This window comes from Kryptolebias marmoratus, linkage group LG7 (assembly GCF_001649575.2).
Source record: "Kryptolebias marmoratus isolate JLee-2015 linkage group LG7, ASM164957v2, whole genome shotgun sequence".
In the NCBI taxonomy this organism is placed as follows: Eukaryota; Metazoa; Chordata; class Actinopteri; order Cyprinodontiformes; family Rivulidae; genus Kryptolebias; species Kryptolebias marmoratus.
The window spans coordinates 3,555,365-3,579,225 of record NC_051436.1 but is presented as its reverse complement, the minus strand read 5'-3'; the positions used below and the strand labels follow the sequence as shown (position 1 = coordinate 3,579,225).

The following is a 23,861-nucleotide window of genomic DNA, read 5'->3' as shown; positions in this document are numbered from 1 at the left end:
TGTGAATGTATAGCCACAATAAGTTTTCATAGTTGTATAATGACTTGATTATTATGACCTGGAATAAATTCAGAGGAGAGCTACCAGCAAGACAACACCGTCTCCTGTGACTCACTCGTGTTTCCTGTTAAGACAGGTTATTTGTATCTGCCTGCCTGTCCCTTCACCTGGGACCTGCAACATGAGCAACAAATAGACCTTTAATAAAAGATTGTAAACTGATTCAATGTACCAAAATATCTGCATCTTATTCTAATAAAAGCTTTTAACCGACATGTTAACTGTAGTGAAATCTTTTTCTCATTATAAGTAAACATTTTAATTACACATCAGTAACTATTAAAGTCACTATTAAAACAGCTGATAGTGTTAGCATGTAGCATTTAGCTCATTTTGCTGCACGCCTTCAAAATACTATCATTAATCTTCATGACAAAGAGCTTCAATAATCTTAATTTGATGGATGTACTGATGCGCTTCTGTTTTTCTGCCGTTTCACTGCATAAAAATGGGAATATTACCTGGAAAATATTACACAAAGCTCCTGTTTAAACAATAAAGATGGAGCATTTTGGGAGTAAAACCATCTAGTTCTTGTCACAAAGCTCTGATCTGATGTGTAAAGAAGTATCTGCTTACAGATCAGTCCTTTTTACAGACAGTAAATGGAGATTCTTTTTCATTGACAAGCTTTTTCTACATGACCCAGCAGCAGAATTAAGATGTCTTCGAAGGTGATCTCAGGTCGTTTTCATCAGTATTCCTCCCAGTAACTGATGACTAACAGATGTAGGATCATAAAACCAGCTGGTTGTTTCACTCTGAACAATCCAAAATCTGCTTCGTTTTTTTCACATTTTTGTACGCCTGTCAATGATGACGCCGATGTCCCCAAAGGCACGAAAATCAGAAGGAGCAGAGCGAGCAGCGTGAGGTCAATAACAGGACCGGCCTTTGGTTTGAGAGAATAACTTTTTCATTTATCGGTACCTGATGGATCAGAACCGTGAGAAAAATCAACTGAACCGTCGCGTCAGAATCAGAGGAAACGTGTTTGTGCCTCACTTCAGCAAACCCAGAATAACTCCAGAATCATAAACATGTTAAGGTTTTGTTAAAGCATCATAAAGAAGTTCTGGAAAAATAAAAAACAAAACAAAACATACTGATCCTCCTCATCCTCATCATCGGTGAGTCAAATAGGAAACAGCTACAATAATTTTACATCACGTTTAATGTCACAGTTACAAAAAATTGTAAGAATTTGAAGTTTTTATGTGAAGAACTGTATACACACGAGGGTTAGAGCTTCTGTTTTATTTTATATCTTCTGTAAGAACCATAACAAAGTGGACATTTTGATAAATATGGGCTAAAAGTTTCAGTCAGTTCGGGCTTCGCCTGCTGAACTTTCACGACAGAACCTGACGAGGCTGAGTTTGAATGTCAGGAGGACTTATTCTGGTCAAATTTAACAGTGAACTGTGTGTTCAGAGCCAAACTTTAGGGCAAATAAAAGCATTTTGTAATAATTCATTCACTACAGAAACATCACACCCAGCTTTAACCGAAGAATGACTCCATGGCGAGCCTAACAGCGAAATGCTTTCACTCCCTCGGTGTTTACACGACTAAACTTGTGCTGAAGAATTGTAAACGGTGGATTATCTGTCACTATTAAATCCTATTTCTGGAGTGTTTACAAAAATGAGAATATGAACCAAAACTAAGGTCCCAAAAACGAACAAACCGTTACAACCCAACTTGTCACAGTAAATATTAGTCGGTTTAAAGGGTTAAATTTGTTTCTTTTATTTAAAGTAAGCCTAAATCTTAATCTGGTTTAGAGGCACGATGAACTCAAACATAAAAAAGGTCATACTGAACTTTATCACACTGGAGTTTGAAAGAGTTCACTCCGGTAGTTTTCCAGATGTATAGGTAATAATTTCTGAAATGCAGGTACGCGTTCAATGTAAACAAAGCGCTCGGATGAATCCAAGTGGAAGCTTATCTGCACCCTTCACCCGAGAAATCGGACCAACGCATCAAAACTGTCTGACTTCTCGATCTTACGCCAATGTCGGCCATTGTTGACCTATTTTCAGTCACTTCGGCTATTTTCGTATTTAAACAGGCGCTTGTGCTATTTATTTTTTGCTAACAAATGTTTAATTTAAGAACAAATTACTCAACGATATGAGGGGGAAAATGGTGCTTTTATGATTTTTTTCTTGTTTATGGGTCTTCATGAGGTTGCAGTGACACTTTTTCAGGTTAATTATCAAAAAATAAACCAGTTTTGGTTCTTTGATTGTTTATTTTTATTAGTTTTTACTATTTTAGGTACTTTTTAGTGTCACAAGGCTGATTCATGTTAAACTATGTTTGTCTCATTTGAGAACCAACTTATATTTAAAATAAATTTGTTATATTTTCATTAATTACTGAATGTCTCCATTAAACAGTTCATTTATGCCGCTGGAGAAAATCTAAGAAAACAAGATATAAAAGAGGAAAATTAAAAGCAATAAGGAGCTGAGCAGTAATAAACTAGTTACTGATTTATTCCAATCAGTAACTAGTTTGTAATTTACAAAGGTAAACTTTAAACAAGAACCATCTTATTATTTGAGTTTGTGCAACTCAAATAAAATAAAACCAAACACGAGACCTGCAGGACAAAACGACTGAAAACCAATTTTAAAAATCCATAAATCAGAGTTAAACCAACATCTTAATGTGTGCAAATATACTAATTACCTTAATCCACTAATTTCAGACCGCAGTCGTAAACGTTTGAGACTTCCCACCTCCGCTGGACTTTGGCTCTGAGGTTTTCTGTGCAACAGTTAAACTTTGTGCAAGAAAACATCACAAAGCATCCTGATGCTCCGAAGACCAGCAGCTCAGACCTGAACATCCGAAACCAGGTTCAACATCGACCAGGTGAGGCTTTCATCAAATAAAACTAAACAACAATAAATGTAGTACACCCAAAATAATCGTGTGACCACTTTGATTTTGTTTAGCAAAATCAGGAGAATTTTCTATTTTTCTGGTAGACTTTCACTTCATTTTAATTGTTTGAAAGAAAGACCTGATAAATGCAAGCAGCATGCCTGCGGAACCTTTGTTCGTGGACGAGTGTAATGCCAGGTTGCAATAGGTGAGGCACTCCGCCCGTCACGTCAGACGCAAATTGGATGGCAAACGCTGCACGTGTGTGTTCATTGCTGCTGCGCTTTTTCTGTATCCTTACAGACTTATCACTTTGTTGCCACGGTACCAATCCCGGGACCCGTAACATAAAGATAAACACCTAACAGGCTGTTGTATCGTACCTAACAAAATACAGCAGAACACGTCCTGCTGGGCTCTAAACAAGCAGCCCATCCACTCACTGCACAGTCAGTCAAAGCATGTATGCAGGAATGGGGCATTAACCAGGAGTTTATGCTGCATTTAGGACCCATTCTGCCAATTACTGGTTTCAGTGTAACACGAGTACCACCAGTGGTACAAAATACATCAAAATCGTTCATAAAACAGGAAAATGTTCACATATGTTTGCAGATCGTTCCATATTTTTGTGCATTTGATTCAAAGTCCAGCGAATAAATCCTTCAGTTGGGTCAAAACGTCCAACACGTAGAGGAACTGAGGACCGGACCTCAAACCGTGACGTCACCCGACAGGTGAGTCGAAAACCAAGATGCTGAGGACTGAACGGTTCAAACTCGATGTTTTAGACGATCTTACGGTTGTTAAACACAAAAGTAGCATGAACTTATAGCCGGGAATGAGGCGATCGGTTCTTTTTTTGGTCCACGAGTCAGTGGACCAATCTCCTTCTTAAGTTTTAGGCTTCAGATTCATTGAGTTTGTCTGTCATATCGCCATCATTAGTTTTTCTTTTCTTTGGAGCGGTTAGTTTGTTATCTGTTGTCTCCATCATGAAAACAAAATCCTCACCTTCAACAGAAGTGAAAGTAATCCAGTGCATTCAGTGCATTTTGTGTTTTCGTCCTTGGTTTGCTGCTCTTTAGAAACACTTTTGTTCTTTGCAGAAGTTCAGATAAACTGCTGAGAGGCAATCACTTTAAAGGTTTTATAGCTAAATAAATATTTGGTGCATAACTAGAACAACTACAGAGACAAAACTTTCATTTTTGTTTTTCTTCTTGCAGAAAATGTCCAGAACAGTCACCGGGACCCTGATGGTCCTGTGCTTTTTGGCGCTCGGACCGTCTTACAGCAGAGGCAGCAAGATCCTGGTGGTTCCTGTCGATGGCAGCCATTGGATCAACATGAAGGTTATCATTGAAGAGCTTCACTCCAGGGGACACCAAATCACCGTTCTGCATTCTCACAACAGCTGGTACATCCCCAGTAACTCCTCCATTTATGCTTCTATTCATACTCCAACTCAAGAGAACAAGTGGGACAGTAATGTTTTCAACAGATACGTGCACATTTTTTTGAATTTACGCAGCTATCCTGGTTTTTTATGCCAGTTTTACCAACAGCACTGGCTTGCAACTCAGTTAGGAATGGGACATAAGGGAATGGCCAGAGTAGCTTCAACAATGTTGGACGACTCCGTGTTGATGAGGAAGTTACAGGAGTCTAAGTTTGACTTAATGTTGACGGACCCTGCTCTGACTGCCGGAGCCATTCTGGGTAGTTACCTCAAGCTGCCGATGGTTTTTAATGTGCGTGGGCTTAATTCTGGGGAAGCTCATTATGTCATAGCTCCATCTCCTGTCTCCTATGTCCCTGTACCAGGAAGTGAACTTCACGATCAGATGGATTTCCTAGAGAGGACAAAGAATATGTTGCACTACCTCTACAGTCTTTACGAGCAGTACTTTGTCATTAATCCTGCCTACTCAGAGGTGTTCCAGCGTCACTTCCCTCCTGGGACTGACTTGTTGTCTTTGCAGCTTTCGGCTGATATCTGGCTGTTCAGATCAGATTTTGTCTTTGAGTTCCCTCGGCCCACCATGCCCAATGTGGCCTACATTGGAGGATTCCAGTGCAAAGAGGCCAAACCCCTGCCTGCTGAGTTGGAGGCTTTCATGCAGAGTTCTGGGGAACACGGGGTGATCATCATGTCACTGGGGACACTGGTGTCGTCTCTGCCATCAGAGATCACCGAGACTATCGCTGCTGCTTTTGCTCAGCTCCCTCAGAAGGTGATTTGGAGGTTTGTAGGTGAAAAGCCCTCCTCTCTGGGAAATAACACCCTGCTGGTGAACTGGCTGCCCCAGAACGACCTCCTGGGACACCCAAAGACCCGTGTCTTTGTATCCCATGGAGGAACCAACGGCCTGTATGAAGCCATCTATCATGGCGTTCCTGTTCTGGGTTTGCCCCTTGTTTTTGATCAGTTCGACAACATAGTCCGACTGAAGGTGCGTGGTGCAGCTCGGGTGGTGGAGGTCAGATTACTGACCAAAGAGAACTTCCTGGAAGATCTGAAGGACCTCTTAGAGAATCCATCTTACCGTAAGAACATCCAGCACCTCTCCCAGCTACACCGCGACCAACCAGTGTCTCCCTTGGACACGGCCATCTTCTGGATCGAGTACGTCATCAGGAACAGAGGAGCCGCCCACCTGAAGTCTGCAGGTCTCAGCCTGCCTTGGTATACCTACTTCTGTCTGGATGTGGCCGCCATCGTGATGACCATAACTGGAACCTTCATCTGGGGTTCAGTCCTGGTCTGTAGGTGTCTCTGCTGCAGGAGGTCCAGGAAGAAGATGAAACCAGAATAACTGTCCGATATCGTTCTGATTGTAGCTTAACAAACATGGATATGGAGTTCATTTTACCAACAGAACCTAACTTACCAAAAACAATAAGTTTAAAGGATACAAATCCTGAAGTGTTTATTGTTTTTATCCTGCTTTGATTGTAAGAGTCCAGACTTAAACTAGTCCATTGTGTCTTCACAGCTGTCCCCATAGGGACACCCTAAAATTGGGCCAATTTTATTCTGTTCTTGACCATCTCCTACCTTCTCTTCTTGTCTTACTGTCTCAACTATGTTTGAACTGCCTCCAAGATGCTATGTAACTGCTGGCCAGATCTTATAGGCTTGTTCTGTCCAATAATAAAACCTTAGAAGACAGCTCCATGTCCATGATTTATTTTCTTTGTCAGAGTGCCATTGTGATGCAGCAGTCAGTCCTGAATTACCATATGACCACTGACAGGAAAGTAAAAGAAAAAGAGAATATTATCCTGGAAAAACGTGCGTAGATCTCGTAGATCTCTTGGACAGTACTGTACATTTTTTTTAAAAACTGCCTAAAGGTACCCGGGCAGTAGATTCTTGCTATTATAGCCATCCATTGTTCCTTAAAGGAACCCTAATATCTCAGTGACTCAAACCGTCGGTGCTCAGTGGAGACAACACCGTCCTGTTTGACCTCTTTCGTCACAACTCTTTGACATGACAAGACTAAATTCTGGCAGAGCAGACGGAGACATGCTTCCACTGTCCTGGGACCGTCTCCAGGGACATTTCCACTGCAGCTTTACTTCCTGTTTAAGCAGACGGGTTTCAGTTTATGCGCTCTTCGAGGGGTCACACAGTGGCATGAATAGCAGGGAAGTGAAGTCTCCTGGGACTTTCAGTTTATTAGTAACCAACGTGGATTATCTAATAAATCAAAGATTTTTGACATTTAAAGAAAACAAACTAAAGGACCCCCTCCCTTTGAAACCATGTGGTAAAAATACTGCCCAAACCCATTCTTTACTCAAACAATCTCAATTGTCTAGGACATTTTTTCCACCCACTGCTGCCTGAGAAAAGTCGCCCACATCAACATTTAGCATACTCAAAATTTGCAAACTGATTGATTAAAACCACTTCGGTGGTTAAAGGTGTTATTTTACTGTTAAACTGCTTTTTTAAGAAAGTTATTTAAACTTTAGTTGTCTGTTTCTGTCATTTAAATCTTGTCTACCAAAGACTACACAAAAAATACTTGTTTTTTTAACTTTGCTGTGTTTTGCTATCGATACAATGCATTTATTTGCCATTTAGGTTCATATTTAACCCAAACTTCAACCAGGAAACCCTTAAAAATCCTAATTTTATCCCCGTTTTGCCAACAACCCCCCCAAGTGTAGAGGACTTCAGGGTTTTTAGACCCATGCATACATAATGATGTAATCTTTTATTCGTTTTTAAAGATCTACGTGCACCCCATCCATAGCTGGTAGAGGCGGGGGACACCCTGGACATGTCCATCACAGGGACACAAAGAGACAAACAACCATTCACCCTCCAACTCACACAATTAAGACAATTTAGAGTTACCTAATAACCTAACATGCTGGTTTTTGGTCTGTGGGAGGAAACTCCACCCAGAAAGGCCGAGAAGTGAACCTGTGACCTTCTCTGTGTGAGGCAACAGCTCTAACCACTGCTCCACTGTGCCGCCCTCTAAAATAGTAATCTGATTTCTGGTCTTGGACTCTACAAATTAATGCATGTTTAGAAAATTGCTAATGTTTAGTAAAAATGCATTATTTAATGTAAAAATATGTAATGAGCCTGGATTCTGTCAGTTCACCACCTCCCAGTGACGGTCCATCCTTAATCACGGCCACAACGGGGTGGCACAGAAAAAGGGAGAGTGTGTTTTTGTTCTGGAGCAGAAAGGCGTTCTCCTGCCTCAGGATGTTGCCTTTAAAACTGAAGAAGTGAGTTTCCTGTGGAGGAAGCGATTACAGAATAGACAAGGCTTGGGCGAGACGCCGTGTTCCCAACATTTCTTGAGCACAGGTCACCGGTCTGCAGAGGGGGCCGCACACCTTCGCGGACCCAGCTCAGACCTGAAGCCTCGAGAGATGAGCGCAAAGCCTCCGTTTGGATTTTACAGTTTAATTCTTTGGGCAGATCCCCTTTAAGGGTCTTTGTTCTGTTTGCTTCGCAGCTGTTTAGTTGCAAAGATGGATCCAGGAGGCTTTAAAGAGTGGATCATGAGCCCAGCCCAGATGGATTCATTAAATGTGACGAAATGAACAAGAAGACTGGATGCATGGAGCAACACTTGGTCTTGGGTCAATGATTTGTCATTCCGAAGCCAAGCCGCCATCTTCAGTTTCCTATGTCAGGTTTTTAACCAACATGTCTAATGACACCTGCAACCTGCCTTTGAACACGGACACGTTTGGGCTGACGTGCATCTACGGTGTCATCTTCTCCTTGGGTCTTCCCAGCAACCTGCTGTCTCTGTGGGGGTTGTACCACCTAGGTCGGTCAGGTGGAGGAGGCTGTCAGCTCGTCTACATCCTCAACCTGCTGCTGTCGGACCTCCTCCAGCTGCTCACCCTGCCGCTGTGGATTCTTTACCTGCAAGGCGCACACCGCTGGCCCTACGGGCGTCTGACCTGCGAGCTGGTCGGTTACGTGTTCTACGTGAACGTCTACGCCAGCGTGGTGTTCCTCTGCCTGATAGCGATGGACCGCTGCTTGGCTATCGTTTACCCGCTCAGCAGCCGGAGCGTGCGCAGCGTCAGGGTGGCGGCCGCGTTGGGTGTAGCCGTGTGGATCCTCACCTTCCTGTTCTGCCTGAGCGGCCTGCTGCCGTCTGTGTTTGACTCGGACAAACTGCTGTGTCTGGAGAAGTACCCAGTCAGGCCCAGTTTTGCTTACTTTAAGATCGTCTCTATGGTTCTGGGCTTCCTGCTGCCATGTGCCATCCTGGGGTAAGTTAACCCCCAAAAGCCCAGATTCATATTCTGTCTCCGTTTTATCTCCAGAGGTCTTACTGGAAACACTGAAGTGTTCAGAATCTGTTTTAAAATTATTAATTACTAGTCAGCATCTGTTCTGCAGTTCGGCAGAAATCAGTGATCTAAGTTTGAAAATCAGAGATAAATTCTCAATGAATAGTCAAACTGCGACAAAACTCAAAGTAAAATCTACTCAGAGTCCAGCTAACGGCTACTTAGTGTCAAGCTAACTGCTACTTAGAGTCAAGCTAACTGCTACTTAGAGTCAAGCTAACTGCTACTTAGAGTCAAGCTAACTGCTACTTAGAGTCAAGCTAACAGCTAGTGAGAGTCAAGCTAAATGCTAGTCAGAGTCAAGCTAACTGCTACTTAGAGTCAAGCTAACAGCTACTTAGAGTCAAGCTAACTGCTAGTCAGAGTCAAGCTAACAGCTACTCAGAGTCAAGCTAACTGCTAGTCAGAGTCAAGCTAACTGCTACTCAGAGTCAAGCTAACTGCTACTCAGTGTCAAGCTAACTGCTAGTCAGAGTCAAGCTAAAGCTACTCAGTGTCAAACTAAACAATAGTTTTATGATCGATTTAACTAAATTAATCTTACCTTTTGGAAACTAAATGGACATCCACCCTGACCTGAAATAATCAGATTAAATAAATTCAGTGCTCAGAAATGTTGAGGGAAAGGATTAAAGTCAAACATCCAGCAGGGGGTGTCAAATGTTTGTTTTATTTGGAGCAGGAGCATCAAACTCCAGGCCTCCAAAGTTTTAGGTGTTTCTGCTCCGACACACCTGATCCAAATGGTTTAATCACCTCGTCACCAAATCACCAAGTCCTCCAGCAGCACGTCTACGAGTCACTGATTTAAACCAGGTGTTTTAAAGCAGGAACATCTAAAACCTGCAGGAGATCGGCCTCAGAGGAACAGAGTTTGAGAACCAGGCTGGTTTCTGATCTGATCCTCTGCTTCCCTCCTCAGCTACACCTCCGCCCACATCGGGCTGACGCTCCGTCGCTCTCCCTCGCTGTCGGACCACGAGCGGAACAAAATCGTAGGGATCCTGGTTGTGATCACCTTCAACTTCATAGTGGTCTTCGGACCCTACCACCTGGTGGGCGGCTACAGGTTTGTGTCGCTGCTGCGGACGGACGAGCCGTGCGGCTTGGAGCAGTCCATCTTCCTCGTCTACCGGCTGTGCTACGGCCTGACCAGCCTCAACACCTTACTGGACCCCCTCTTCTACATCTTCCTGTGCCCGAACGCCCGGCTGGAGCTCCAGAGGTCCCTGCCCCGTCTGAGGCGAGGCCAGGACAGCCAGAAGAACGTGATCATGAGCACCAGAGACCAGCTGGACATCCAGAAAGACAACGAAAGCGGACCCAACGCCTCGGTACCCATTTAAACCCAGAACGATGGCGCCACCCAGTGGAAAAGCCGGCTTTCAGTTTCTCACTTTGTTCTCTTTTCATCTGAAGGTTTCCGCTCCGTCGTCTCTGTTTTCTCGAGATGATATAAATCCACTCCAGCAGGGGACAGAAGACACTCGTCTTTGAAGACTGCACGTCCACCGGGACAAAAAAAAAACGGACAAAATGGAATCAAATCTGGATCATTTTTGAACTTTCAGGAACCAAAATCCAACAAATCATCAAACAGTCATGATTTAATCATCCCTGACCGATCTCTGGGTCAATAAATTAATAAAATAATTAGTTATAGGTGTCATTAATTGATTAAAATCCACATTTAATAAACAAAAATGACATTAATGTGCTAAAATCAGAGCTAAATATTCAATATTTCTGTGACTACAGATAAGATAAATATGAATATATGATTATTATAAAAGGCTTTAGTTAAAAATGACTTAATATCTAAATAATGAGACTTAATTATGTATTTAATTCATCATTTTTGTATTTATTTCCTGATTTGTATATTTAATGATGAAGGTAATCGTTATGAAAATGTGTATTTATTTCTAATTTACCAAATTAATGACAAAGAATTTAATTTGTCCCTTTCAGGCCTCCATACACAGCATCTTTTGAGCATATATATTTAAATATATTTGCTTTAATATTTTATTTTTCACAGCGTGGCTGGAAAGAAGCTGCGTTCTCTGTTTGGATGTTTGTTTTTTTTGTGTTTTGGCTGCAGAGCTGCTGTTCTGGTCGTTTTTAGTTCATAGAAAGAAAGGACTGATTTGAATTTTGGCTTTTCTGTGAAGAGTTTCTTCTCGTCACACATCTGTTTTGTTTCCACGTTCTGAAAATAACACGTCAAAGCGTGACTCATTAAAGCAGACAGCTGTCGTGTCTTTTCCTGCTTTTATTCAAGATTATACAAACAGTTTCACAACATTTCACAGATGATAACAACTACATTAAAACTCAACGCTACAGATAAGATCTCAACACCTCTGACTGGAAGCTTCCTTTGCAAAGTAAAAAATAAAGAAGTTTCCGTCTAACTGAACAACATGATTGTTCATCACTGAAACTAAAAAGAGGAAATCAGGCAGGATGTTTTTTTTTTAAGAAAAAGCATAGTAAGTTTTACAACCAAACTGTACAACACGGGTTTTAAACCCAACAATTCTTTTTTTTCACCAGTAAAATATTCAAAACAAGCTCTTTGTGGATAGTTTAAAACATTCATTTTTTTATGTAATGTTCGTTAGCTGAACAAAAACAGAAACATCAAGAAAACGTTTGGGTAGGAGTGAATAAAACAGCCTGGTACTTACCTGTAGTACCAGGTACGTACCTGATACTACAGGATACCTAAAGAGGTACTTATAGGGTATCTACAGCGACCTGGCTGTATTATAAAGTGACTTGTTACCCTGTACCCTGGTGTTTGTACCCTGTAAGTACCAGGTACTTATCCAGGGTATGCAACCAGGTATGTACTCCATAGATACCTGGCTACCAGGTACATATCCAGGTAGGTAATCTGTAAGTACAGGTATGTACCCAGGATACATACCTGTACTTACAGGGTACATAACCAGGTATGTAGCCAGGTAGGTAATCTGTAAATACCAGATGCGTACCCAGGGTACCTTGTAAGTACCAGGCATGTACCCAGGATACATACCTTGTACTTACAGGGTATATAACCAGGTATGTACTTCATAGGTACCTGGCTACCAGGTACTTAACCAGGTAGGTAATCTGTAAACACCAGGTACATGCCTAGGGTACCTTGTAAGATACCTTGTAAGTACCAGGCATGTACCTAGGATACATGCCTGGTACTTACAAGGTATATAATTAGGTATGTACTCCATAGGTACCTGGCTACCTGTATGTAGCAAGGTAGGTATTCTGTAAGTACCAAGTACGTACCCAGGATGGATAGCTGGTACTTAACGGGTACATACACCGTGCCTAGAGGGTATGTAAGCAGGTATGTAGCCTGGTAGGTAATCTGTAGATACCAGGTATGTACTCTGTAAGGATCAAGTACTCATAAAAGCAAGTAACTCGACATTATTGTAGAATACTGCGTTAATAAAAATCGTTTGCTCACTTCATTACCGAGTCAGTTGAAAGCTCAAACATACATGGACCATAAGGTTTGATATATTTATCTTTAAAATGCTTCTGGATCATCGAAATTTCAGGATTTGATGTCGCCTCTCAGTCCTAATGCGAATTGCTGAGACTCTCGACCTGCTCCGAGTCCTCTGATTTCAGACGCGTTAGAGCCGGAATGGAGCTCTTCTTCCTCATTACAAACTCGGAGGCGCTGACGGTGCTGCGAGCTGTGCTGCGCCGCCGGGTCAGCTCCCCCAGGTCCTCGGCCAGGACGCTCTCCATCACCGCCCCCAGAGAATGCCGGATCTTGCGACAGAGATCGGGACAGCTGAAGACGTACAGGATGGGGTTGATGACGCTGTTCAGGAAGCCGATCCCTGTCGCGATCGGGAGAAATTTGGTTGCAAACTTCTGCGCCGGACTCCCCTTGGGTGACATCATCTCCATGAGGATGAAGATGTGGTACGGAGACCAGCAGAGGACGAAGGTCACCACAACGGCCACTACGAGCCGGACGAAGCGGAAAGGCCGCCGGCTGCCTCTGCGTGCCAAGTTGTAGTTCACAGCTACATAACTGAGGATGATGATTAGAAGAGGAATCAGGAAAGCAAAAAGGAACTTCATGATAACCAGTCCGTCCTTGCGCTGCCTACATAAGGCTTTCAGGTCGAAGGGCTCACTCGGGAGAAACTGGGCGTAGTTGTAGTAACACAGAACTTTGCCAGAGGGTAATGGGATGGCCTCACGGAACAAGTGAAAAGGGATGGTGCAGATCACAGCGCAGACCCAAATCACACCACAAACCCTCCCCACCAGCTCCATGCTCCTGTAGTTCTGGGCCAAGACGGGTTTCACCACCACCAGGCAGCGGTCCAGAGAAATGGCCGCCAGTAGGAAGGCGCTGACGAACATGTTGAGGAAGAACATGGACGAGTAGATGCGGCAGAAGGTTGAGCCCAGGATCCAGGTGTAGCCACGGGCTATGTAGAGGGTGAAGAAGGGAAGGGTGCACGTGGCCAGCAGGTCCGACGACGCCAGGTTCAGGATCCAGAGGCTGATGATGGAGCGACGGACGCGGAAGCCGATGACCCCGAGGATGAGGACGTTTTCTGCGACGCCGATGATGGAGACTATTCCGAGGAAGGAGATGGTGAAAAGACTCCCAGCGCTCAGAGGCTCCGGTTGGTATGTTTGGTTTCTGAAAACATTCATGGAGCTGTTGGGAGAAGGGCAGGAGGCCATCTTGAAGCAGAAGAAGTTGGTTTTAACTTCTGTGAAATCTCTTCGTTCTGTGAAGATCTGGAATAAAGACACCAATGGAAACATGAAAAATAATAATCAAGCCGCTTAAGATGTAGAATCTGTAAATAAATCAGTTTAGTCTTAATAACAAGTCAGAAATAACTGCAAAAAGAGCAAAACGTTGCTCAAAAGAAACAAAAACATGGTTACTCTACAGGTGGCAAAAGCTGGTTAAGATAGATTTCATAACTATTATTCAGCATTTGCTCAACTTTTCTCTAAAAACGGGAAATACATCAACGATTAAAAAAAATCAAACCCTGGCTTCTGTCGTCAATAACCCTAAACTGCTTTGCTTATTAAGTACATTTTGTAAAATTCTGTATCACTTCTGACTTCATGTCTGCCAGTAAAATATTGTTCAAAGAATTCCTAATTATTTACAACACCTTACGTTACGGGTTAAACCATTTTATTTCTGTCCATTGTTTCTGTCTCCTATAATTAGCATGCCAAAAATGTCCTATTTTAGATGTAACTGGACAAACAATATCTTCAATAAACTGCCCTGTAAAGATAACAGAGATCATTTTTGCAGTTTTCTAAGGGCGATGTTTTTTACATTTCAAATAAAGAAATCTTTGGTGGTTGTGTCCCAAACAGTTTCAAACACAGACCTTTGTTATAGCGTGAAAAAGTGTTTTAAGCAAAATCAGGAACCTTGTTTTAATCTAACACTCAACTAACTTATTTTTGTTGACTTTATATATTTTTAAAAAGTGGAAAAACGCAGCAACTGTTTGTATCAGAAGCACAGTACTGCCTGATCGAACCACCGGAAACTTCTGTCGAACGGCAGACTTAATTTGGTTTTTATTTTTATTTACCTCCTTAGTCAGACATTAAATGACATCCCAGATTAATCATGTTTCAGCAGATGTTTGTGTTTTTGACTTGGAACCCAGAAATGCAGAATTACAAGTTCAAATGCCATCATTGCTGCACCCAGAGATCAGATCAGCTAGCTAGCTCATCTGAGCTAGCAGATGAGCTAGCTAGCCAAACAAGCTCTAATATCGGAAACGGCGTCCAACTTTCCCAGCGGGAATTTGACTTCATGGAGCGTGGTGGGGTATTCCAGTTAAACTTTAGCACTGAGAACTTCTAATTTTAATTTTTTTTAGGCTCAAATTGAATCTGTGCCTGATAGCCGGGTTAGCTACTGTTAGCAAAACAAGCTACAATGTATGCTAACACTGCAGGAACATGTTCAGTCATAAAAACCTGAGCTAATACTTTGTTTTTTACGTATAAAAACCCTGTTGTAACTCGTGAAACTAGCTTTCCTTGAAGGAATGCATGTCGGCCATCTTGAATCAGGTCGATTCTAAAAGACAATCAGTTTGAGGCGTCCATCCAACAAATAATTTAAGTTTTATTAACGTCTATTCAGTGATTCATGAGATGTTTCGCTCACAGACAGACCAACAAACACACAAACAGAAAATTGCCTAACAACCTGAGCTTCACAGCGTTACAGGAAATATTTTATAACAGCAGCTGTAAAAAAAAAAAAAAAAGGCCTGCGGCAGCCATGTTGGATTTGGGGTTTGGGACTGGTGAGAAACGCCAGATTTTCCAACTTCGAGGGGTTATTTCAGTTTATTCTTGCACAAAGAAACTCATATTTTCCAACTTCTGAGTTAAATAAAACATGCAAATAAAATGAGAAACTCTTTTGGTCAACTAGTTGTTATTGGAGGGGATTTTTAGATTTGTCTTTTTATAACAAGGTCTTTAAATGAACGTTTGCCTTCCAGTTGGGAGATTTCATCACTTATTTCTGACTTTTTTAATTAAGAGAAGACAAATATTTTTTAATTTCTGCCTGAAAAACATATTTTTAGTTACGCATTCCCACCCTGAAGTGTTTTCTTTTTCTGCAGCAGAAGTAGGAAATCGTTGCTGCGTTCGAGTGCTGACGCTGCAGTTTTGTTTCCTGCGTCCTTAAGAAGATAACCTCCGCGACGGCCGGTGGGAACCGTTTAATCTGACCACCAAAAACGAAATAAACTCAACTCGATGAGATAACAGCTGGGCTTGAAGTTGAGGTTTCAAATCCCAAAGACGGCACACTTTTATGATGCCAAACAGCAAAAAAAAAAAAATAGGGCTGGGACAAAAAAAGGCATTATATCAAGAATCATCCAACAGATGAGCTGAAAATGTTGTTTTTAGACCACAGAGGTTTTTAATAAACCCAGTTTCACCTCAGTTCTTTAATTTTAAGGTTAATTCTGATGCAATAACCAAAGTTTTTGTCCTAACCCGTTGAGCTCAGTCCCTCTGCAGCTGCTGGAACTTTCCTTTGGGTAAAAATGAAAAACTTAAAGGACTCACCAGTCCTCTGCTGTCTGATGATGTCTCTGCCGTCTCTTTCTGCTGACTGACGGCAGATGAGCCTCACCATAGGTGTTAGGGCACGGCAATAGGAAGTCTCAAACCTCAAGAGGAACCTCATCTTCTCAGTGTGGTTACTTCTTCGGCAAGGAGAGCCGAGCCGCCGAAGCTCGACGGGTGTTGAAACAGAAATACTGAGAAGTTCATTTCGTGCGCAGGGTTGCACCTGTTTTTATTTTTGGTTCCGTTTGCACAACTTGAGACGAACGAAACCAGATAAGAAGATTACATTTAACAAATGCGGACTTCTCTTCCTTTGTAAGACCAAAATCGAGTTAAAAACCACCAAATGTTGAAACCAAAGAGATTTCTTTTAATTATTAAGGGTTATTTTTAGGTTCCTTACTGTGCTGAGGCTGCTTTAAGGCCGTGTCTGTTAGCAAAATATCAAACGAACCACCGGACAGATGCACCATCGTGAAAACGTGGCTAATTTTTACAGAAACTGAGCTGAAACTGGGGGCAGTAGAAGCCGAGAGTCGTCAACTCAGACTTCGATGACTCCACGCATCGCCCAAAACTTTGGCCGGTTTGTCCCCTTCCGAAACATCCTTGGGCCATCGACGAGAAAATGGCCATCAGTTGTAGACGCTGGTTTGGCGTGGTAGTAGCTGAGAGTCGTCCCCCAGCAGTTACAACGCCATCGCCCCTCAGCGTGAAGCCTCCGAGCTCGTTCTGTTTTTTTCTTCTCGCCATTCGAAGCGCCGAGACGACGCCTGCCTCCGAACTTCTGTTTTTTGTTTCCTGTCCTTTAAACGGCCAGCCTCTCTGGCTGCTGATGATGGCTCTGAAAACAAACCAACCCAAGCGAGGAGCAGACACGAACTCCTCCTTCCTCTTCTTCGGTCCCCCGGGAGCGAGCAGAAGCTCAGGTTTGGAGGTCCTTCGGGGGGAATCCGTGTAAATCTGCTCTCCCTTCCTTCAACTCGCCGTCGTTCGAACCACCGGTCTCCCTGTCGAGTCTCGCCTGTTGCGCTTCGATGAAAAGAGAGAAAAGTGGCTGGGAGTTTTTCTGGAGCTCCTACAGGTTTCAGTTGGTTTCCGACGAGAAAAAGGGACAAAATCTGAAAAAAAAAAACTCAATAATCAGTCCCTCCAGGATTTCGGGGGCATTTTTTGTGATTGTTGTGGCTAAAATGCCTGATTTCGCGGGGCATTTTCCTAAAAGTTGCGATTTTTTTTTTTACTAAAATCAATAAAAAACCATAACTTTTAATATCTAAACCAAAAATACTTCCTAGTTCTGTAAGATAATTCCCAACAAACACTGACATTCTCAAAAGGTGCTTTATTTGAGAACTTTGATAGCTTCTAAACTGACATTCATGAGCATTTCTGGATTGTCCCTGGTCTGCAGCTCTCCTCACGTTTTGCAGACACAAAGTGTTTGTCGATGCGTTTATGTTCCATGATTACACTGCAGGACGTGCAAAACAGCTGCAGCTGGGGAGGAAACTGATTTGCTGAAATCTTTGTGGGCAAATGTGAAGCATTAGCGCACATTTTGGCTTCGGTCGCTGCTCCTGCACGCTCCCGGCATTCTGATGTTAACAGGAAGTGACGTCACGTGTCTTCTTCCTGAGTTATTTGGGGTTATTTTGTATTCCACGCTACACAAACCCACGAAGAAGAGACTAGACCGCAGAAACGGTGGCGAATCACTTTAGAAACAATAAATATTGGGTTAAAGTTGTGGTGTTTTGGTCGGTCCTTAGCGGCGGCGAACCACCAGAACTCGGTGGTTTGTTGTTTGTTTTCTCAGATATAATCGATCTGAGTGCGGTCTGAGCTCACATCAGCTCCTCCAGACTCTCTGCTGTTGTTTTCACCTTAAATCTCGTCAAATTTAGCTCAAGTCGTCCATCATGTTTGAATCTAACGCTGAATCTGCTTCATCATACGCCGGCGTCACGCAGATGATGAAATACTGAAAAAAGAATAAAGTAGATAGTTTGAGCCTCAGCTTCTGCTTTTAGCCTTGTTTATCTTCAGACACGTGGCCACGACTTCGGCCCCCCCTCCCGTTGTTTCCGAACCCTCGCAGTCTTCCGCCACAGATGATTTTTATCTTTCTTATCTGCTATCGAGATTCGGCTGAGAAGGCTGACTTGGGCTGTGGCTGAAAAAAACAAACCCCAGAAACCCTCAAATTGTGTCTTTGCCTCACCGAGAGAATCTTGTGCAACGATTTCGATGTTTGAGCGCGACCGCACCTCCTTCCTGATTGTGACATCCGTCCTCTTCTGTTCAGGACCGTTCAACAGGAACAAAGATCGGTTTTTAATCCCTTCAGACTTGCATCCACACGGAGACGGTTGGGTTTTTTTGGAATCATCATCGGTTTCTCGAAAACCGTCCAAAACTGCAGTTTCTTCCGATAAATCCGCCGGACTTCCGCCCACTCGGACGGCCTGGAGGACGCACACATTCCGGAGGTCAACCGGCTTTGAAACCATGAACTGAAAAAAACCGAACGGGATGAGGCCGGAGCGCCGGCGTGGATCTGCAGGATCAGCCGGGAGGGAAATAAAAAACCCTGAACTTCCAGTTTTCAGCTTCGAGCATCGAACCTGTGAGAAGCAGCGGGAAAAGAAGGAGAGGAAACTTACGGAGACGGAGCTCAGGAATGATCAGAAGCTTCGCTGCTCGGGGAAAAAACAAAAACAAAAATGGAAAATCAGGAATTACGAGGTCCTAAAACTGCAGCAGCTGTCCCAACGCTGCCCGGCTGGACGTCTGATTCTTCACTTCCTTTTTTATCTCTGCTCCGCTTCTCTTGGATTCTGGCCCAGTTTCTGTCCTGCCTGTCTCCACGGAGACGGGACGATTATCTGGATCCTGAATCTCTCAGGTTCTGGTCCTGCTTCCGAGCCGGGCCTTCCTCATTCCTGACACCAGAATCCCCCCTCCCCTTTCCCAAAGTGAGACGCTCTGCAGCTGCTTCCAGCTCGGATTCAGACCCCAAATCTGAAAAAAAAACAAACTGTAAATAGAAGCAGAGAGCAACGACCGGCGGGACGTCGTAAACGGACCGAACGTTTGACCGGAGTTGTTCCAGGAGCAGCGAGACGGTCGGGGATGAAAAGAGCGAATCAGAGCGTCGATCCGATTGAACGCCGCCGCCGAGCGCGTGAACTTGGTTCCTTTGTTTCGTTCCACAGAAAAAGATAAAATTGTTTCTAAAGGAAGCGTCAATGAACCGAAAACAGACGCTGCAGAACTCTGTTACTGATACAGACCGTATCCTAGTTAGTTAGTTACAGTTACAGAGACTGAATCTGACTTCCTTTTCCCGGACGTTCCAGGCCGTTCTGTTGGGATTGTTAAGGAAAACCTCCGAGGTCAAAGGTCAAGGCTGGCTGTTGGTGATCTCCAGGCCCGGTTCTGTTCAGTCGCTGCTGAAAGAAGAGGCCAGGCATGAGCACCGTCTTATAAAACGAAATACAAAATAAACTTTATTTAAAACTCTTCAGGCGTTTTTCGTAGCAGCTCGTCTAAAAATCGTCCACAGATCCACATAAATACGATGGAAGGGATGAATTAAAACCATCGCTGTCGATGAGGGACACACGGATTCAGGCGCTGGGAGTCACGACAGCGCTCCGTCAGAACAGTAGAGCTGATAAACCGTTCTGCTCAGAGCCGGACCCAAATTCCTACAAAACAAAGACAAGAAACCATAAAAATCTCATTTCAGTTCGTAAAGCTGCTGTAAAGATGGCCGCCTGTGTCCTCATCTTAGTTCAGGTTCATTAAAGGTTTTAGATTCATTTAACTTCCTCTCTGAGCTTCAGGGAAGCAGCTTCCTGTTCGGTTTCAGGAGGAGAAGCTCGATAAATCGCATCATTACGAGCAGACCTTTGGAGTTTCCCGCATCGGATCCCGGCGAGGAGTTTCTCCTTCTCTGCTTCACTGGAGCAGCGATCGTACGCCGCCAGGAGGCTGGGAAAAACAGGAAAACGTGAAATCTTTCAGCGCCCCCTGCAGGAGGAAGGGTAAAAGTGACGAGCACAAACATGAGCCGAGAGGTTTCTAGTTATGAGCTTTAAATTAAAGTTTTTGTTTCTGATTTCGTCTGAAAGGAGACGATTTAAAAGCTGCTCACAGAGATGAGAGCAAATTATTAATAATTTCAGAAAAAGATGCAGATTTGTTCCGATCCAACGAAGAACCAGAGGAACACAAACAGTTTTCGGGTTAAAAATAATAAGTTATCCTCTAAAATTCTCCTTTTCTGGTTGTTTTCATCCTTCGGTGGTTTGAAGACGATTTCAGCACCGAGACTTTTCTGTCCCTTCGTCCCTGTGTTTGTCTTTTTTTAATTAATTAAAAGAAATAAAACATTTGTTTACATGTGTGGGATGTTTTATAACGAGGACGTGCTGCTGTTGATTGATCCAGAAGGTCATAAACCCAAACAAAGGCTTAAAAATAAAAACATCTGGACTTCTGTTCTGCAGCTGAAGAAAAGGAGCTCTGAGATGTTCTGTAAGATGGATTCACCTGCAGATTAAACTCACTCTCCTCACAGCAGAGGGTCATTAGGGTCCTTGTTAACCTCTGGGGATCAGTCTGAGACCTGGTCCTCAGAAGGATCGTCTCCAAACACAACATCCAGGTCCATTTCAAGCCCAGCAGAACTCTGGGACGGACACGGGTCCATCCTGAGGACAAACTGAGGGGCGTGGTGTCCGCAGGTCAGAACTCTTTACTGGAGAACCCTAACAGCCTCTCCACAGGAGGGACACCTCCTCTACGCCTCAAGGACAGGGGACACTCCTTTGAGGACCAAAAGGAGGACAGGTGGTTTGAGAAGGGCGTGAAGGAAGACATCGATGTCCAAAGAGACAAACCAACTTTAAACAGAGGACGACTCTAACAGAGCTTTAAACCTGATCCCCGGTCAGTTTCACTCCAATTAGCACCTTCATTCAGGTGACCAGAAGCTAACGAGGACCCTGATGACCCTCTGCTGTGAGGAGAGTGAGTTTAATCTGGAGATGAATCCAGTTATAGCAGGTGTTTACCTGTGGGGGGTGCTGTAGCGCTCCAGTATAGCAGCTGCTTTGTCTCCAGACAAACTGCTGATCTGCATCAACTGTCTGGCGAAAACTTCTCTGACTGTCTGACACTGAAGAGGAGAAGAAGAAGAAGAAAATTGACGCCGCCCTCGAGTCAGAACGCCTCTTTTTTTATTTCTGAACCCGACATCTGACGGGTTTCACCTTGTTCTTCACGGCTCCGTGGTTGAACTCCTCGAAGGAAATCAGCGAGCAGGAGGGGCTCCCCGTGGCGTCGGCGCCTGCGTCGCCCTCCAGCTCCCGGGAGCGGCGGGTCAGGGTTCGGTTCTGGAAACGAGTCGGCGTTTAGAAAACCCAGAACGAAGGGTTGTAACCCGGCCTCGGGGGGGTCAGGCGCTTCCCCTCACCTGGTAGAGTTTGCTCAGGTAGCGCGTCATGATGGTGAGGTAGGCGGCCGACTCACGGACGTCCTGGACCCGCTTCACGAAGAACCCGTCCACGACCTGACACACACACACACACACACACACATCATTCACCTCCCCGCCTCCGTCGCCTCCCAGTTCCACCTCGCTGCGTCTCTCCGTACCTGCGTGTTGACGACGGCCTGCTGCAGAGTCGCTTCAGGTAAACTCAGGTGGGACGCAGAGGCTCCGCCCCCTTCCACCAAATAAATAAGCCTCTGCAGGCCACACCTCTTCAGCCGGAACTGACGGATAAAAAAAAAAAAAAAAAACAGGAAACGCGTCACTCCCGCTCTGTGATTCTGGGAGTTTCTGACTTTTTGAAGCTTTTTTATTTTCATTTTAAATCAATAATGAGAAAAAAAACGAATCAGAGAAACTTCAACAAACTTTAAAATGTAAAAAATAAATAAAGTTATACGGAATAAAAGATAAACGAGTCACTGATCCACATAAACTGTAAAAACTCAGAGCTGAGAATTCTTTTAAAGCGAATCTAAGAACAAAAAACGGCGAGAATTTGTCTGAAAAAGACGAATATTTTGTCTTAATTTAGTTTCTGACGCAGATTTTTAGGAAAAAAAGATTAATTATTTGTGAAGTTATGTTCAGTTTTAGGAGAAAATGAGATAAATTTTAACTTAAAATGTAATTTATTTATAAAATAAAGTTAAAAAAGAACCCTTTAACTTTAAAATAAGAAAAGCGGATTTTCACCTTCTGCTCCCGGAAGCGTCCGTCGATGATGCTCCCGCAGAGGTCGTCCATCCTCTTCCTCTCCACGATGAAGTCCAGAACCAGCTCCCGGCCCGCAGGAACCCGCAGCGCCCCTGGAGGACAGAACCGTTACTGCAGAACCGCAGGGTTCTTCTTCTGTGGTGTCGGACTCAGACGGCTCCTTCGTTTTGTTACTGATGATGTTTTTTTTGGTTCTTTAGGAGCAGGAACCTCTTTAGAGTTCTTCCCCTGCGGACGGTTCTTGGACCAAACCGGACCGGGTCAGACCAGGACCGGGACCGGGTCGGAGGCAGAACCCTTCAGCTGTGAGAGCCGAAGTCGAACCGACAGAAATCAGCTTCCTGTCGCTGAGAGACGGAACTCTGAGCGAGAACCAAGAAGAACCTGAAGAACCACAGATGGTTCCTGCACTGAGGGGAGGAGGGGGAGGAAAAAGGGAGGGAGGAGGAGGAGGGAAGGAGGGGGAGGCAGTAAAGGAAGGAGAGGAAAGAGAAGGAGAAAAAGAACGAGGAGGAAGGAAAAGAGGGGGATGATGGGGAGAAGGAGGGAGGAGGACAAAAAGGAGGAAGGGGGGAGGAAGAAGGTGGAAGAGGAGGAGAGGTGGGGTTGGGGGAGGAGGAGGAGAAAGAAGAAGAGCATGAAAGAGAAAAAGGGTGAGGAGAAAAAGAAGGAGGTGGAGGTGGGGGAGGAAGAAAAGGGGAGGGGGAGGAGAGAAAGAGGGGGGGAGGAGCGAAGGAGGAGGAGGTGTCGTCGTCGTTCTGGGAGGAACTGGAGGTTAAATCTGAGTTTTCCTCCTCGGCGTTCCCGACGTTCCGTGGTTCTCCAGGAACTCTCTGGTTCCTGGAACCTTTTAGAACCTTCACTTTAGCGATGCTGATTACCGCAGCCGGCGTCGCCTCACCTGGGACCGGAGGGATCTTCTCCCGAGCCACCCACAGGAAGTCGCCCACGTTCAGCTTCCTGACGTCAAACGCCACGCCGTTCCTCTGGAGTTCCCTGACGAGTTCCTGCTTCCTGTGGCGGGCGCCGCTGCTCGGAGGAACACAAACAGACGGAGGTCAGAACCACGGGGGGTTCCTCCCGCTCGCCGCCGCCGCTCGCCTCACCCGGTGGTCTCGATGAAGTCCACGCAGAGGACGACGTCGAAGCTCCCGGGGAGGAGACGTTCTCCCGACATTCCGCTCGCCGTTTGGGAAACTGGAGGTCCTTCGTCATCGTCATCAGCTGTCAGGACCTGAGGCTCCTCTTCTTCATCAGCGCTCCCAGTCAGATCAACCACCTCCTCCTCCTCCTCCTCCTCCTCCTCCTCCGCCGCCGCTGCCAGCCGCTCGGCCAGAACCCGCCCCTCCTCCGTCAGAGAGAACCTGAGACAGGAAGTACAGAGAACTGAGACAAGCGTCACTGAGTCGGGTCGAGTCAAACCGAGTCGTGTTGGGTTTTGTCGAGTGAAGCTGAGTAGAGTCATTTCGAGCCAAGTCGAGTCAGGTCGGGTGGAGTCGTTACGAGTCGTGTTGTGTCGTAACGAGCCGAGTCATGCTGGGTGGAGTCAAGTCGTGTCGTGTCGGCTCGGGTCGGGTCGAGTTGTGTCGGGCCGAGTCGAGTCGAGTCGAGTCGAGTCGAGTCATGTTGGGCCAAG

General features: G+C 44.6%; 4 protein-coding genes across 9 annotated transcripts in view; 2 read left to right on the top strand and 2 right to left on the bottom strand.

The window, feature by feature from the left end:
* LOC108250901 (UDP-glucuronosyltransferase 2B17) overlaps nt 1-6,136 on the top strand; it is a 9,909-nt gene extending 3,773 nt beyond the window's left edge. The window contains exons 1-3 of one of the 4 annotated variants that reach the window (XM_017440995.3): nt 2,715-2,949; nt 3,577-3,698; nt 4,191-6,136. In XM_017440995.3, the coding sequence (XP_017296484.1) occupies nt 4,194-5,780 (1,587 nt within the window). In that variant the 5' untranslated portion in view covers nt 2,715-2,949; nt 3,577-3,698; nt 4,191-4,193 and the 3' untranslated portion in view covers nt 5,781-6,136. Of the gene's footprint in view, nt 1-2,714; nt 2,950-3,576; nt 3,699-4,190 lie in introns of those variants that run through there. The other 3 variants (XM_017440994.3, XM_037976385.1, XM_017440996.2) reach the window with 3 other exon arrangements.
* A 1,532-nt stretch (nt 6,137-7,668) lies between these two features.
* On the top strand, nt 7,669-11,075 carry si:dkey-165a24.9 (G-protein coupled receptor 4). Its single transcript, XM_017440998.3, has 3 exons — nt 7,669-8,730; nt 9,734-10,145; nt 10,231-11,075. The coding sequence occupies exons 1-3, from the start codon at nt 8,057-8,059 to the stop codon at nt 10,306-10,308; spliced, it is 1,164 nt and encodes a 387-aa protein (XP_017296487.1). The 5' UTR covers nt 7,669-8,056; the 3' UTR covers nt 10,309-11,075.
* On the bottom strand, nt 11,069-19,280 carry LOC108250898 (prostaglandin D2 receptor 2). Of its 2 annotated transcripts, XM_017440992.3 has the most exons (3): nt 18,170-19,280; nt 15,943-17,066; nt 11,069-13,599 (listed from the first exon to the last, which is right to left on the bottom strand). In XM_017440992.3, the coding sequence occupies exon 3, from the start codon at nt 13,540-13,542 to the stop codon at nt 12,409-12,411; it is 1,134 nt and encodes a 377-aa protein (XP_017296481.1). In that variant the 5' UTR covers nt 13,543-13,599; nt 15,943-17,066; nt 18,170-19,280; the 3' UTR covers nt 11,069-12,408. The 2 variants fall into 2 exon arrangements, with proteins under 2 accessions (XP_017296481.1, XP_024858538.1); XM_025002770.2 differs by lacking the exon at nt 15,943-17,066 and having other exon boundaries at nt 18,612-19,280.
* A 151-nt stretch (nt 19,281-19,431) lies between these two features.
* The window catches only part of mus81 (MUS81 structure-specific endonuclease subunit), an 11,479-nt gene continuing 7,049 nt past the window's right edge, over nt 19,432-23,861 (bottom strand). The window contains exons 8-16 of one of the 2 annotated variants that reach the window (XM_017440990.2): nt 23,332-23,589; nt 23,127-23,254; nt 22,205-22,317; nt 21,613-21,732; nt 21,431-21,526; nt 21,228-21,350; nt 21,030-21,133; nt 19,861-19,944; nt 19,432-19,658 (exon numbers count right to left, since the gene is read on the bottom strand). In XM_017440990.2, coding sequence (XP_017296479.1) covers nt 19,592-19,658; nt 19,861-19,944; nt 21,030-21,133; nt 21,228-21,350; nt 21,431-21,526; nt 21,613-21,732; nt 22,205-22,317; nt 23,127-23,254; nt 23,332-23,589 — 1,093 coding nt within the window. In that variant the 3' untranslated portion in view covers nt 19,432-19,591. Of the gene's footprint in view, nt 19,945-21,029; nt 21,134-21,227; nt 21,351-21,430; nt 21,527-21,612; nt 21,733-22,204; nt 22,318-23,126; nt 23,255-23,331; nt 23,590-23,861 lie in introns of both variants that reach the window. The other variant, XM_037976384.1, reaches the window with a different exon arrangement.

Coding starts and splice junctions, on each gene's coding strand:
- si:dkey-165a24.9 (XM_017440998.3), top strand. CDS start 8,057: ATGCATGGAGCAACACTTGGTCTTGGGTCAATGATTTGTCATTCCGAA. Junction 8,731..9,733: donor CTGCCATGTGCCATCCTGGG/GTAAGTTAACCC, acceptor TTCCCTCCTCAG/CTACACCTCCGCCCACATCG. Junction 10,146..10,230: donor AAAGCGGACCCAACGCCTCG/GTACCCATTTAA, acceptor TTTCATCTGAAG/GTTTCCGCTCCGTCGTCTCT.
- LOC108250898 (XM_017440992.3), bottom strand. CDS start 13,542: ATGGCCTCCTGCCCTTCTCCCAACAGCTCCATGAATGTTTTCAGAAAC.